The sequence below is a fragment of the Phocoena phocoena genome, chromosome 1 (assembly GCF_963924675.1).
Source record: "Phocoena phocoena chromosome 1, mPhoPho1.1, whole genome shotgun sequence".
In the NCBI taxonomy this organism is placed as follows: Eukaryota; Metazoa; Chordata; class Mammalia; order Artiodactyla; family Phocoenidae; genus Phocoena; species Phocoena phocoena.
The window spans coordinates 26,347,869-26,363,377 of NC_089219.1; the positions used below are offsets into that span (position 1 = coordinate 26,347,869).

At 55.4% G+C, this 15,509-nt stretch overlaps 2 protein-coding genes across 8 annotated transcripts in view; both read right to left on the bottom strand.

The window, feature by feature from the left end:
• Positions 1 to 646: 646 nt before the first annotated feature.
• Positions 647 to 13,137, bottom strand: A3GALT2 (alpha 1,3-galactosyltransferase 2). The gene is given in 6 exon segments (XM_065878089.1): positions 647 to 1,349; positions 4,159 to 4,293; positions 4,590 to 4,679; positions 4,887 to 4,944; positions 4,947 to 4,963; positions 13,064 to 13,137. Coding segments are annotated over 6 exon segments (1,077 nt in total).
• PHC2 (polyhomeotic homolog 2) overlaps positions 11,979 to 15,509 on the bottom strand; it is a 50,115-nt gene continuing 46,584 nt past the window's right edge. For 6 of the 7 annotated variants that reach the window (XM_065873365.1, XM_065873356.1, XM_065873348.1 and 3 more), the window contains one exon: positions 13,238 to 13,392. In XM_065873365.1, coding sequence (XP_065729437.1) covers positions 13,238 to 13,392 — 155 coding nt within the window. Of the gene's footprint in view, positions 13,393 to 15,509 lie in introns of all 7 variants that reach the window. The other variant, XM_065873338.1, reaches the window with a different exon arrangement.

Genomic DNA, 15,509 nt, shown 5'->3' on the forward strand with positions numbered 1-15,509 from the left:
AGCCACGGAGGAGGAAATTTATTTCCCAGACACTGTGGCCAAACAGCCATATGGGCCCCATGGCGAGGAAATGTCATTTTTATGGACTTGGATTCTCTAGGAGAAAGGGCCATAGGACACTTGGGAATAATGTATTTTATTATCATATTACTCAAATATGTACAAACTTTGCTGAGGGCGGCGGAGGTGAACCGGATGCCACTGTGTTTCTCTATCTGGGGCTCCTGCCCAGTGGCAGCTCTATTGGACCTGAGGGCCAGTCCTTGCTTTCCAGCTGCTGACCTCACAGACGAACTCACAGATTCTCTGGGTCCTTACGTAGTTATGTTCCTTTTGTGTGCCTCAGTCCCATTAAAAAAAGTGGGGGGATATGGGGAAGGGGCTAAAACGTCTCTTCGGGGACCTCCACTGAACTCAGTAAGGTCAGAGGTGACAGGTTTCCAGGCAGCTGGCAGTATCTGGGTCGCTGTGGAAAGTCAGGGAAGGGATGGGTCGCCCGCCTCGGGGAGGCGCTCCCCAAAGGCCGGGCCTCCTCCTGCCACCCCGGGCGGTGGGGGGTAGTATTCACGCAGTCTTCCCGCCCCCGTGCCACGCTGCTTCCAGAAGGGCCCCCGCCGGCGTTCGGGCCTCCAGGCCGAGGGCGTCTCTAGCCTCGCGGCAGGGCGTACTCCTTGGGCGCCCAGAGCAGTTGGCGGCGGATCTCGGCCCGGCGGCCGACGTCGGAGCTCCAGCAGAACTCGGGCGACAGCAGCTTGGCGGGCTTTTGCAGCCAGAAGGACTTGTTGAGGTGGCTCTCGTCGTGCCAGCGCGCCTCCAGGCCGCGCGCGCGGTCCCGTCGCAGGCCCCGCGCGCAGTAGACCGTCAGCTGCCGCAGAGCCGCCACGCTGCCCCCGAACACGGCCGCCTGGTAGCAGAAGTCGCCCTCGCTCGGGTCCAGCGCGGCGGCCGAGCGCGCGTCCCGCTCGAAGGGCAGCAGCCGCCTCCGCCAACGGTAGTGCCAGAGGAGCAGCTGCGCCACCGACTCGGCCAGTGCCTCGGATCCGAAAGTCCCGCTGAAGTGCTGGTCCACGTCCACGGAGCGCAAGAAACGCGCCTCGCGGCCCAGCCGCCCGCCCAGCGCCGCGTGCAGCGTGCGCATGCGCACCATGGACACGTTCTGCCAGCGCCGCCAGCGCGCCACGCGCTGCTCGCGCTCCTCGCGCTCCTCGCGCAGCCGGCGGTCCGGGCCCAGCCGTACGCGGGGCACGGCGGCCGGGCCCTCGGTGAACACGTAGTACACCACGCGCTGGCCCACCATGAAGTGCTGCTCAGCCGTCTCCAGGAAGTGCGCCAGGTACTTTTGCAGGTATCTGTCGGGCGGGGCGGGGCCGTCTTGAGTAAGCTGGGCCTCAGCGCACTCCGCCATCCGCGGAGACGTCGGGCTTCTGAGGCCTCCCCTCGTCCGTACTTGTGCCCCTGCAACCCCAGTCCTTGGAACTCCAAAACTGTCCAGCCCCGGAATCGTCCGAGGTGGACTAAAAATAATTACCCATTGTTTGCCACCCCTGCCCCGAGAGGCCCTTTGTTCCCCGCTTGAACGCGGCTCTCCCTGACCAATTCGATCAATAGAGTCCCGAGGAAGGGATGCTGTGCTGGCCCTTGGGAGGACCGGCTCGTTAGCCTTTGTCTCTTTGGAGCTCTGACCCTTCGCTTAAGAAGTCCCAGAGCTCAGGGCTTCCCTGGTGGCACAGTGGTTAGGAGTCCGCCTGCCAATGCAGGGCACACAGGTTCGAGCCTTGGTCCGGGATGATACCACATGCCCCGGAGCAACTAAGGCCGTGCCCCACGACTACTGAGCCTGTGCTCTAGAGCCCGCGAGCCGCAACTACTGAGCCTGAGCGCCGCAACTAAACCCCATGCGCCTAGAGCTCGTGCTCTGCAACAAGAGAAGCCACTGCAATGAGAAGCCTGCGCACTGCAACGAATCGCGGCAACTAGAGAAAGCCTGTGGGCAGCAACGAACACCCAACGCAGCCAAAAGTAAATAAAAATAAGTAAATTAAAAAATAAAAAAGAAGTTTCAGAACTCAGATGCTGCCACGAAGTGAGGGAGACCAGCCTAGCCATGGAGAGAGGCGCCCGCCAGTCATCCACAGAACTTTTGGGAGCAGGGAGGGGCCCCCCTGCTGCTCAGCCCTGTCAGAATTCCTGAGCCACAAAATCACGAGCTGTGGTAATAATGAACTGTTTTCAGTCACTGAGTTTGTGGTGATTCCTTACATAGGTAACCGGGACGTTCAGAATACTGGAAACTTTGTATGAACAGGCTTTGGGATCCCAGGCTTCTAAAGTAATCGCACTAATTAATGCCTGATAGTTTGGAATCATGTGGCAGACAGTGTTCAAAGTAACGTGCATTATCTCATTTAATCCTCACCATTATTAGCTCCATCTCTCAGGTGAGGAAACTGAATCTCAAAGAGCTTCAGTAACTTGTGCAAGCAAGCATGCACATAGTTGGTAAGTGAAAGCCAGGATTTGAATCCAGCTTGGCACTGGAGCCTGTACTTTTACCTGCACTTGCTCTATTCCGGGTGGAACTGTGAGAAACTGGAATCAGAGACCTTGGAAGCCTCAGCATCCCAGGGTGTTGGACTCATAGATCCTTGGAACTCAGGACCTCAGGACCCTGGAATTTCTGGACTCAGAGACTCTGACCCCTAGGGCTGGTGCAGGAACACCCTACTCAGCATTCAGAGCAGAAGTGGGAGCACCAAGGCCCTGGAGAGGCCAGCAGTCCTGTTTGCCCCCAGCCTCTCAGGGGCCCTCCTGGCTTTCTCTCCCTTCTAGAGTGTAAGGGACAGAGTTGGAGGAGCCCTGAGCAGTTGTCTGTAGCACAGGTCCTCAACGCCCCCGCACCGGGCCGCACAGCAGGAGGTGAGCGTCAGCTGAGTGAGTGAAGCTTCATCTGCCCCCATCACTTGCATTACCACCTGAACCATCCCCCCCCCCCCCCCCCCCCCCCCGGTCCGTGGAAAAACTGTCTTCCATGAAGCTGGTCCCTGGTGCCAAAAAGGTTGGTGACCGCTGGTCTGGGGTCTCTGAAGACAGAATTCCTTCCCCAGGCTTTTGGATATCTTTTCCTGGATGCAGAGCTCTCAGTGCCTTCCCAAAGCAGCCTGTTCCGTTATTAGAAACTCTTCCTTAAGTTGCCTTGAACTCTACCTCTCTGTACCTTAGGATTGTAGGATCTGATTGCCACTCTAAGCCAGGAGTCCCATTTGCATCACTACTGTAAAGTGAATACCAGTTTGCACACCCTGACATCCATAATGGGGAGATGGGCAGGTCAGCCCCCTGAGGTTTCTTCTCCACCTCCCACTCTGGGTTCCTTGTCCATACCTGGGGGACCATTAGTTCCTCGATTGGCCGCCTCTCCTGTCGTGATTCTGTCTTCCCTGCTCCTCAGTCACTTGCCCCCATGGCCTCTCCCTCGACTTGGTCATCATCAGTCTGCCCCCCACCCCAAGTTGTGGCTTCACCCGTCCCACTGTCTGAGCCCCCATCCTTCCAGCCCACTTCCTGTGATATCACCCCCAACAGTCCTTCCTCACTGACTCCTCTGGTCTGCTGACCCTACCACTCTCCGCATCCTCCTTTCTTCACATCCCTCTTTATCCAGCCCAGATTCGCTCCCTTGCAAAAGCCCTCAGCTCCCCAGCCCCTCTTCCACCTTCAGACTTTCTTGGTGAACCTCCCCCCGCCCCGCCCTTTCTGTGTGCCTAAACCTGAGCCGCTGACCTCCACAGACGCTTCTGCAGCTGGGCCATCCCCTCTGTTTACCCAGTTCTCACCTCCTCTCACCTGAAAGACTCCATCATTTTCTCACCGCAAACCCAAGGCCTCCAGATGATCAGCCCCAGGCCCTGGGCAGGTTCCTTCTAGGTTGTGATGCTGAGCCCTTGGCTGCCTGGGCTGGGTGGACTCTAGGGAGGAGGGGAAGGGAAAGGATGGTCCTGCCCTCATGCTGGGAGTCTGGGACAAGGGGTGCTGTCTTTGCTTCTCGCTTTATCCTGGGATCCTACAGCCCAGGAGAATGGGGTGCTCCACCCCTACATCACGTGCACACCCCCTCCCACTCCCTGCTTGGATAGCACCGCTCCCCTCCCCGGGCCTTACCTGCCTACAGCAAAGACAGTCAGACCAATGGTGAGGTTCTGTACAGCCTCTTGCTGGGCCACATCTGGGTCAAAGGTGCCATCCCAAATAATGGGGGCCCCCCAGCAGGTACAGGTCAGGACTTCAGGCCGGGCCCTGGCCAGGGCAGGGATGGAGAGACAGGTCCCTTCATCTTCCTGCTTGAGGCACGATCACCGCCACCTCCCCAGTCCTGGGCCCTAGGGACCCACAGATGGGTCACACCCAGCCCTGCCCCTAGAAATCTCTTCCCAGATCCAGCAGAGTAGGGGGAGATGTGTTACCTGATGGGGCCCCTGGGTAGCGTGCCTAGCCCTGCCAGGGTGGGGGATGTGAGGAGGGCAGGAACGCTGGGGCAGAGCTCTGTAGGGTGTGTGGGTGTCCTCGGAATGGGAGAGATGGCAGCTCCTTACCAAGGATGCAGGGGACCTGTGAAGTTGTCTCTCAGCAGGGGCATTCTGGCCAAAGGGCAGAGCCCCATGGGGGTGAGGACTCCCAGGTGCCTGTGGGGTGGGGGCATCAGTGAGGGGCATGCTGGCCTGCCCAGGAGCCCTGTCGCTTTGCTCCTTACAAGGAGGGAGAGCCCGCAAGGATGCTTTTGCGGGCCATGACAGGTGCCACTCTCCATCCCTCAAGGAGGCACTTGGAAAGAGCCACTTCAGCCCTGCCCTGCTGGTCCCATCGTGAGTGCTGGGGGAAGGGGGTTGTACCTGACTACAGGGAGCCCGTGTAGGAGCAGCCCTAAGAGGCCAAGTGCAAATAGGATCAGAAGATTCTCTTCCAGGCCCTGGGGGGTGGGGAGGGGGGGTCGGCAACTCATTTCTGCATATATTTTTATACACACACACATATATATGAAAAATGGGTAATTCAGTGTTTCATTTATTTGTTTGCTTTAATATGAATGTATTATTCTGTTCACTTGGCACAGACATTCAGAGGTACAAAAGAGTATAGACAGTGCAGTCCTTCCTGTTCCCAGCCACGGCCACCCAGTTCCCCTGCAAGGGGATAGTTTATGCACATACAGGCAAATATAAATATGGTAGCAAATTCTCTCTCCCTTCCCTCTGTCCCTTCCTCTGATTTTCTCCCACAAATGGTAGCACGGTGATACGCTGTTCTCCGCCTTGCATTCTCACTGACCACTATGTCCTTGAGGTTGTTCCGCCTCAGTACGTGAAGCGCTTCTTCACCCTTTTTTCCAGCTGCCTAATATGCCATTGACTGGAGGTGGCATCATTTACTTGACCAGGTCCCTTGTGATGAGCATTTAGATGTGTAACATTTTGCTTTTCCTGGCAGCAAACTTGGGGGACAGTAAGTTAGGGGGTGGGGCACTTAGCCTGGGTAGGATTGACCTCGGACGGGGAGAGTCTAGGAGGGGATGCAGGGGGGGGTTGTGGCTTGGTGGCTGGGATTTGAGAGCATCTGGGGCTTAGGGATGAGTTGCTGGGCTGCCCGGAGGGCCGGCTGCGGTCAGGGACCACGTGTCTATGGCGGCTCCAGTCACAGGGCCGGGTCCCTCCAGCAGAGCTCAGCGACCCCACTGCTGGCTCGGAGGAGGTGGACTTTGGGATTTGTGCATGGTTGCTTGTTTTCCAGGAGGGCCCTAAAAGTTGAGAATTTTAATAAGCTCCTCTGGGCGGGTCTCCTCCAACTCTCCTCAGCCCTTCTGGGTGCGGGTGTCTCTAGACAGACAGGACCCATATGGTGAAAGCCTGGCCACTGGGGCCAGACCCCCAAGTTCGAATCCCAGGCCACCACTTCTTAGCTGTCTGACCTTGGGCAAGGTTCTGGGCCTCTGCACTTTAGTCTTGTTGTCTAGAAATGCAGATAATAAGAGTACACACCTTAGAGGGCTGCGACGGATATTGAGTTAATACCTACCAAGTGACTAGAACAAGGCCTTGCGCACAGTAAAAGGTCAGTAAGCTTTAGCTATTGTTGATTATCATTAGTAGTAGTATTCCTAAACAAGCCCTCAGGATTCTCTGCACAGCCTCCCAGCTCCCCTCCCCGCCCTGTGAGTCCTTCCAAAATCTGCCTCCTCTGGTCTCTTTCAAGAAGCCTGCCTGATCAGACCCTCCCGCCCCTGCCTTTTCTGCTACCCCACCTCACCGTTCCTCAGCAGGTGTATCCAGTAAACAGCTTCAGAGAGGCACCTTGCGGTTGTGTGTGTACGTAGCTGCCTGTGCGTCTCAGGGCAGACACCCCTTCTGTTCAGCTGGTGAAACCTGGGTGCACTGACCCCTCCCTCTGCCTCGCCCACTGTCAGTCCCCAGGGGTGGGTGGTTGGCTTGGCCTCCTTGATCTCCGCCCCCCCTCTGCCCCTCCTATTTCTCCGGCCCCCACAGCGATCCTGCCTGCTTATCCCCCACCAGGACCATTGCAGCAGCGACCTCCCTGCTCCCAGTCACTCCTGACACAGCCCCCAGAGTCAGCTCATAAAATGCCACCTGCCTTAACTGTCCATGTCACGTGAACAGGGAAATCCTCGAAGGGGAAATGCATTTAGTAGGCAAACATATGGAAAACTGTTCACCCTCACTAGTAATCAAAGACTTATAGATTGGAACTAGGTGGGATGTTTTGCCTATAAAATGAGCACTTTTTAAAAAGAAAGAAATGAAAATAGCCAGACTGGGAGAATACAGCGAGACAGGCACTCTTACACCTGCTGGTGGGATGTAAATTGCTGCAGCTTTTTTGGAAAGCTCCTTAGCTGTGGGAATTGAAGCTTTCAATAGTCATCCCCTTTAATCCAATCACTGCAACTTCTGGGCATCTGTTCAAAGGAGATCATCTTCAGCATGGGAAACGTTTATGCATCAAGATGTTCACTAGCTTCTGCTCGTTCATGCGTTCAGCCTATACTTACTGGTCACAAGCTCAGAATTGAGCACTGTGCTAGGTCAAGGATTCAGAGGTGAGCGAGACACAGACCTTGTCTTTAAGGGAGCCGGGTCAGGAAGATGTGGGTGGCCAGGAAGGGAAGGGAATGGGGTCACCTGACAGACTGCAAACAGATGAATGGAACACAGCACAGCAAGGCTGTGATTAGTGTAAATACAAGATACCGTTATCTTGCAAATGGCCAGATACCATTGGGGAGAAGTCAGGGAGGCTTCCTGGAGGAGGTGACCCTGAAGAACTAGGACCTGAAGAACTAAAAGTTATCCCCACAAAGAAGGCAGTGGGGCTTCCCTGGTGGCGCAGTGGTTGAGAGTCCGCCTGCCGATGCAAGAAAGGAAGGCAGTGGAGGGGAAAGGGAGGTCCATGAAAAAGAAACAGCACTGTGTAAAAGTGACGAGGTGAGAGTGCTTGGAAAATCCGGGGAACTGCAGGCCTGCTGCAGGGGCGGGGGTATAGGGTGTGGATAGGAAGTGATAAGAGTTGAGGCTGGAGATAAGCCTGAGCCAGGTCACCCAGGGCCCACATTCCAGGATAAGGGGTTTGGACTTCATCTTGAAGGCCATGGGGAGCCCTGAAAGCTCTTTCCTTCAGGGAGTGATGCTGTCACATTTTTACTTGGAAGATACTCCGGCTGAACTGTTGAGCCTGGATGTGGGGCAGGGACCAGGTGGAGGCAGGAAGACAGGTGAGTGTTGGCAGTGGGTTGGGGAGGAGTAGGTGATGAATGGCTGTCAAGGAGGTTGATGGGCAGGACTTGGTCACTGATGAGAGGGACAGGGCTGGGGGACCAGGAGAGGAGATGGTGGCTGATAGTCAGGTTGGGGGTAAGAAGCTGGAGCTCAGAAAGGCAGGCAGGCAGGCAGGCTTGGGAGAGAGTTCTGGGATTCACCAGGAGGGCAGGGATGCTGTGGAAGAGGGAGAGAGCAGAGGAAGGAGAGCCAGGGCCCAGGCACCCACCGAGGGTACGGTTGGGGACGGGCAGGGGACCGAGTGAGCAGAGGAGGCAGTGGAGGCTGGGGTGGTGGTGGTGGAAGCGGCTCTTTCCAGAAGTTTGGCTGTAAAAGGAAAGGGAGAGGATGGTAACTGGAGGGGCTGAGGGCTTGGGATTGATGGAGGTGCATGTGTTTCTTTCACACAGGGAGACTTGAGCTTGGTTGAACGTAGGCTGGAGGGCACCAGTGGAGAAGGCATTGTGCTGCCCTCTCAGATACAACTGAAAAAGGCCCCAGCGTCCAGCCGAAGGGACTGGCTAAATAAACTTTTTATGAAGAGTCTGCAGTCACATGGAAAAAACTTGCACAAGAACCGTGAATGAAGAAAGCAGGATCTAAAATTGATGGGCACTGTGGTTACAACCTAGCAATGAAAACATGCCGGAGCAAATAAGACTGAAAGGAAAAACATAAGTGACTGTGTAATAAGTTATTTTTACCCCCAGTTGTCTGTAATGTGCTTTTATTGCTTTTTTAATGAAGGAAAAATACAGAGTTAGCCATTTAGGAAAAAAAAGTGTTTCTAAGCCTTTCTAGTGACTGCAAGGTGAAGTCCACCTCTCTTAGCCCTGCCTGAGGAGCCTGCACAGTCATTTCAAGCACTCACACCAGACCCAACTTTCCCACCTCTAGAAACGGGAGACTTCACAGTGGACAGGCCAAGGATGCTCTCCTAGCATTGCTGGAAAAAGCAAATGGAGATAAACAACCCCACTGTTCGTCCTTAGGGAGTTGGATGAATTATGCATTTCTATACAATGGAAAGCAATGTGGCCACTGAAAAGGATACGGTAAATTTATTTATATGTGCTCTCGGGAAGAGAGGGCCTAAAGAATCAAGTGGAAGAGGAAGTAACAACTGTACATAGAGGCTGGCTGCCCTTCTGTGAGGGGCGAAGCCCCTATACCTGTGTACCTGTGCATTTACAGACGTGTTTCTATGTCGTTTTATAAAAACGTAGGAAAAAATCTGGAACAGCATTGCCCAATAGAAATGTAATGTGAGCCAGGGACGTAAATTAAAATTTTCTAGTAGTAGCCATGTTAAAAAAGTGAAAAGGAACTACCGAAATTTTTAGTATTTTATTTTAACCTAATATATCATTTCAATATGTAACCCCAAATATAATTTCAATATGTAATTGGTATAAAAATTATTGAGATATTTTACAGTCGCTCCTGGAAGCGAGGCTGCCCCCCCGGAGGGACGGCATGGGAGGTGCCAGGCGCAGGAGAAGGCTGCAGCGGAGCTCTCTCTGCCCTCCCTGCCATCTGACCCTCTTAGCCGGCCCCTCACAACTAGGGCAGCCATGCAGAGTTGTCCCCAAGTGGTCCAGGTGGGCTCCAGCTGTCAGTCCCGGGAGGGTGCTGACACCCAGGCCTGCAACAGGCTCCTGCCGCCCCCTCCCATGGCCCAACCAGGGAGCCCCTAGTCCACAGAGGCACCTGCCTGACCCATTCCTCCCAGTTCCTTGCCCTGATGTTTTCAAAAGGGTCCCCTCCCCTCCACCCCGCTTCCACCTGCAGAAGGTGGTCCCACAAGGTGGCCTCATGCCCTGCTCCTGTACTCTCCTTGCTTTCAGGAAGAGGTTGAAGATCAGTCATTAGTTCCTAAGTGGGAACAAGTTTGCAATCCTGGACAGTCACTCCCAGTTGGAATAGAGGGCTCACAGTTGCAGTGGAAGGTGCGCCCCAAAGTCTGTTCTCTGCTCACTGAGGGGGCTCAGAGTTTAGGGCAGCAGGAGGAGTTGCCGAGCTCTTCACGGGCACGAGATCTCCCAGGATGCAGCCCCCCCCCGCCCCACCACCCATTCCTTGGACCGTCTTTACCCCTTGGGCGATGTCCTCCAGTCACCTTCTCCCGGGACCTATATGGCTCAGCTGGTTCTCAGCAGGCCAGCCTTGGTGCCTCCTCCTTGACTGTTCTGGCCACCAGGCTGGACTCCTCTCGGGACAGCTGTCCCACCTCATCTTCCCCCTGACACTGGCAGCGTCCCCCCCTCACCTGAGTCCTTGCCATGACAGGAAGCTGGTGGGACAGCCTGCCAAGAACCTTCTCAGCTCAGGGCCGGGGAAGAAATGACCCATTCTTGGTGACTGGGAGCAAGCAGTTTCAGGCCATCTGCCAGAAACCACAGCCACAGGAGCAAGCAAGGATGAACTACCCGGAGAGGAGCCCCCTGGGGCCAATCACCTGGAAGAGGGTGGATGGAAGGCCAGCTCTGGTTGGCCAGAGGTGCTGAGACATTCTGTACTGACTCTTCCTCCCTAGGGCTCCTCGTGCCCCTCTTCAGTGTCGTGGTCCTCGGGCCAGACTGTGGTGTTTGCCACCCAGGGAGAACCTTGTTCTGCGCGGACCTTCAGCCAGATCTCAAGGGCGCCGGTCACCTGAGTGTGACCTTGGACAGTTCACCTTGAGGAGCCCTTGATCTCTTCAGTAAAACAGGTATGTGCACCAGTCACCCAGGACAGGGTAAGAGCCACACAAGGTAGTTACGTGGAAAAGTTCTGGAAAGCTTGCACTAGGCAGGGTTTTTTTTTAAGTGCAGGTTATGATCTATTAGAGGGCCATGAAATCAATCTTATGGATCATGACTGAGATTTTAAAAATACGAACAGGAAGGGAATTGAAAATGTCAGAATGTATTGTACATCAGGGTAGGTATTGTTTTGTTTCAGTTATATATACTCAAGTACATCCACGAGGGTGGGAAACTTTTTTTAAACTGTCGGTCATGATCAAAAAAGTTTTGCAAAATTCTGTGTAAGGTGTAAACCTCAGGAGCAAACGCATGTTGAAGGAGGCACCCTTCAAACTGGGGCCTTTCACCCAGAGTGAAGAAACGGCGCTGATACTCACCTGTGTCAGTCAGCCCTGCAAATCCACCATATCCTCTTTCAGGGCTTTTAGTTCCCTTCTCCACCACACACATAAGGACAAACTCAGTTTGGGCCTGGCGTTGTCCTCCAGTAAGGGAAAGTGGAGGTCCAGTGTGGACTCGCCGAGCTGCATGGGCCACGGTGGGCCGGCCCGCCTGGCCTGGAGAGGGGAGGGCAGCGCAGGGGGCTCCCGAGGCGCCCTTTCCACCAGGCACCTTCCCGGACTTCCCCGAGGTTCTGAGGTCATTGCCCCCTGCCACGCCCCCTCGGCCCAGGGTCCTGCACTGGCCTCTGTCCTGTCACCATTCCCGACCTCTGGGACCACCAGACTTTCCAGTCCTGGCTCCACCCTCTGGGTCATCCACTAACCAGTTTTGTTTCTCCTCTTCCTCTGGGTAGTGGCTACATTTTAAAAGGCCTTCCAGAGAGTTCTCGTCCAGATATGGGTACTGGCTCTTAAAAGGCCCCTGCTTGGCGAGCGGTCTGCGCCTGGAAGGCCCTTCTCCTTTGTTCGAGGCTTAGGCGTCACCTCCTTGAGGAAGAGACTCTCCTAATAGTTTGCTATTGCAGCATCCAGAAAGCGCTCAGGGGTCGAGTGAGCCAAAGCCACCCCAAGGGCAGTTATGGACGCGGCGCTGCAGCCACCACAGGTGTCTGCGGCGGAGGGAAGGGTCTGGGCTCTGCCTCAGGTGTGCCAGATATCCCTGGCCCAACAGCATCGTGTCTCCCTGGTGGCAGTGCTGGGTAGGGGGGCTCAGAGTTGAAGGGGCCCTGGACCTCACACTCCAGGGGACACCCGTGTGAAGAACAGAGGTGGGATCTGCTTTTCTCATGTGGACTGGGACCAAGGGCACCCTCAAAGGACCCAGCCCCAGCGAAGCATGGAGGATATGCTATCCAGTTAAGGTGGTCGTCCCTCCCCCAACCCAGGGACCCACCCCTCTCCTGACAGATGAAAAGTAGCTATTCAGGACCACAGAAAGGCATCCCCAGGGGAGAAAGGCACAGAAGGAACAGGTTTTACGGATTTATTTTTAAAAAACAAAAACAAAAGGTTAAAAAAGTCCTTCATTTCCAACCCTGCCTGGGGGTGTGAGTGGGGAATAGAACAAGCTCAGAAGGGCACCCACCCTTCCCCCAGGGAGAGTCCCACTCCCCCCAGGAGTCTGCAGAGGCCCGGGCAAGTCAGAGGCAGGCCCTCCCCCTTCCTGCCCCGCCTCCTCCAGGGGCAGCTCAGACTGCTGCCAGCAAGTTCCAGAGGCAGAGAAGCGTGGGACCCGAGGCCGAAGGCTGCCTTCTTCACCTCAGCGGTGGTCACTCCAGCCCTTCTGCCCTTGGATGTTCCCAGGGCCCCACCGCTGGGCTCCCAGGGCAGGCAGGCAGGCAGACGGGGAGGCGCGGCCCGGCCCAGCCCACCAGCAGCTTCCTCAGTGCCGCCTGTGACACAGCAGGGCAGTCAGGGGGACGTCACAGTGCGGGAAGGGGCTGCGGAGACACCTCGGCCATCTGCAAAGGAAAATCTCCCACTACTCTTCATCGCTTTCTGATCGTGCCTCTCTGCACTGAGGCGGCCCTTCTTTCCTATTCCCCATCCTGAGGCTGAGTGGAGTCCAGGACAAAGCACTAAGTGGCTGTTTGCTACAAAACACCTGGAGATGCCAGAGGGTGGCTCTCGGCCTGTCAGTCCAGGCTCCCACACGGTCACACAGTCACACACACAGCGTTAAGGCGTCTGTGCCAGCAGGCGTGGCCAAACTGGGCCCAGCTTCTCTCCCTCCACCTGTAGAGGGTGAGGGGGGAGAACCCTTCTGGCTGCTTCAGAAACAGGCTGCAGTGGGAGAAGCTGGCAGCGGGAAGAGTTAGCTGGGCCCGGAGAAGGAAGTGGAGGAAGGCAGGCAAGGGCTTCCGAGGCCTCTAGGCAGGCCTGACGGCTGCCCTTGGAAGTGACCCAACTCAGGTTGGGAGCCCTGACCGTATACCCCCTGGAAAATGGGGGACAGAGGGAGGGGAAGAGAGCGGGGCTAGAGTAGTGGGACTTTGGAGGAAGCCAGTGCTATCAATATGTACAAGCATAAAGCCCCATCTTCTGCGCCACCTACCTCTCTGCCCCTCCCACAGAAAGCAAGGCCCCTGAGAGCCATCGAGGAGGTGCCAAGACCTCCTCCCCAGCCATGCCCGACAGGGAAGGCCCCTTCCCTCAACGGGCCCCATCTCCGGGCCCCCAGGAGTGTCCGCTGGCTCTGCTCAGTCGGGAGGAGCCCGGGCCGGAAGCCCTAGGAGTCCTTGAGCATGCTGATGCGTGCGTAGATCTTGAGGGCGGGCCCCAGCTTGATGTTCATGGCGCTCATCAGGTGGTCCTCCTTGAGCAGCAGCAGAGCTTGCCCGTCGATTTCCTGGGCACGGAATTCCTCTGCTATCTCCTGGCAGCCTGAGGGGACATGACCAAAGACAGTATCAATGAGAGCTACCAGCCGTCACGCTTGGCAGTCATTGCCTTCAGATGCATCATCTCACTTGATTCTCGTGGCCACACCTTGAAGGTGTTGCTGTTCTTATTCTACAGCTTGAGAGAGGCTGAGTGACTTACCCAAGGTAGCCAGACTCTAAGGTGGTCCTGTGACCCGACACCTCCTTGTTCACTGCCCCCCCCCCACAGTGAACTGGGCTGACCCCGGAGACCAGTACGGGGTTGTGGAAGTGACAGCATGGGATTTCCGAGGCTGGATCACAGAGGGCGCAGCAGCCTCACCCTGGTCTTCTGGATAATTTATTTTGGAACATGCCAACCACCGTGTCGTGAGGACACTCAAGCAGCCCTCTGGAGAAGCCCACTTGGAGAGGAACTGAGGCCTCTTGCCCAGAGCCAGCTCCCCCCATTGCCATGTGAGCGCAGCACCTTGGAAGGGGGTCCTCCAGCTCCAAGCCCTCAGAAACTGCAGCTCTGGCTGCTATCGTGACTGAGCCCTTGCAAGATACTCCGTGCCAGAAGTGCCCAGCTAAGCCACTCCACAGAACTCTCGAGATAAGAAGTGATTACTGTTTTAAGCCACTAGTCTTGGAGTAATCTGTTTCACAGCAGTAGGTAGCCAATGCAGATCTGCGTACTTGGAAGATGGGTGCTGCCATCACCACACCTTCACCACGTGGGCGTGGCCTTGGACTTGGCAGCGGGCGGAGCTGGAGGGACTTTCAGGAGAGCAGCAGTGAAGGTCTACGGTTCCCTGAGAGACGGGAGTAAGAAGCCTGATGGTCTTGGAGGAAACTGCTGGGGAGGCTTAAAGGAACGTGAGGAAACTTACTGGAAATTGGAAGAAAAGGGATCCTTGTTATGAAATAGTAGAAAATTTAGCAACACTGTTGCTGGTGGTAACCCCGTGGGCATGAGACGCCTACTGAAAGTTGCTTGGGCTCAGGAGACCTCAGGCAGACCGCTGCAGGTGCCACCTGGCCTCCCACCGTGGCCATGGGAAATGCGAGGAGGGACGAGGTCGAGGAAAACGAGAACAGGAAGGAGCCTGGATTTGCTGATTTTGAAACTCCTAAGCCTCTCCAGATGGCAAATGATGCTAAAATTAAGAAATGGTTTCTAGGCAAAGACCAAATCCAGGACACAGTCAAAAAGACACAGTCTAAAGACGAAACTGCGGGGGTGACTTAAATCTTTTGTTAAGACCGCAGAAAGCTCTAAGGTGCCGCCTCAGAGAACTGTTGGATCAAACGCGCTCTCAGGATTTTATGGGCGTGCCTCACAGAGCCTCTCCATTCAACGGCCCAGCTCCTCAGACTGTTAAGGGCACTGTCCCTCGGCTTCAGAAGAAACCTAATGTGGAGTAAGGCTTGTCTTGAAGACATTGTTGGAGAACATTCATAAAAAGCCCACAAAGAGTAAGAGAGAATCGTCTGGCAGAAACACTGCTCACATGGACGGAAAGGATCAGAGGTAATGTGAAATAAAAGCAGCAGGAAGTAGGCTGAGAAAACAACTCCACAGGCTGCCTTTCATGGGAAAGGAAGGATGACTCAGGGTGGAACCAAGAGCGAAAGAGAATCACTCCGGGCTTTGAGTCCTAACCAAGGAAATGCCAACACATGCCCTGGTATGGACTGGTGACTCCTGTAGCCTCCTGTGTTCTCCCTTCTTGAACGGGGCATCCTGAATGGGCACGTCTACCGTGGTTACCCGATGCCCATCCCACCATATCCTAGGTTTGTGGAGGGAAGTGGATAACCCGTTCCTCGTTCCCAGGTCTGCAGATTGAATCATCCCTGAGGAGCTGGACCCAGTGAGCCTCATCCGTGCCTGGACCTGTGTTAGATGCCGAGATCCTGGACCTCGAACCTCCGCTGTAATGGGATGAAACTTGTGGGGCCTCGGGTAGGCGTGAGGGTATTTTGCATGAGGGAGGAACATGAATCACTGGGGTGAACTATGGGCCTCCAAGTAGCTCCCAATAATCCTTGCTTCCCTTTCATGCTTTCATGAGTCCCTCACAATGAATGGGGTGACCTGTGTGGTCAGCAAGATATTGTTGAAGTGACAGAATG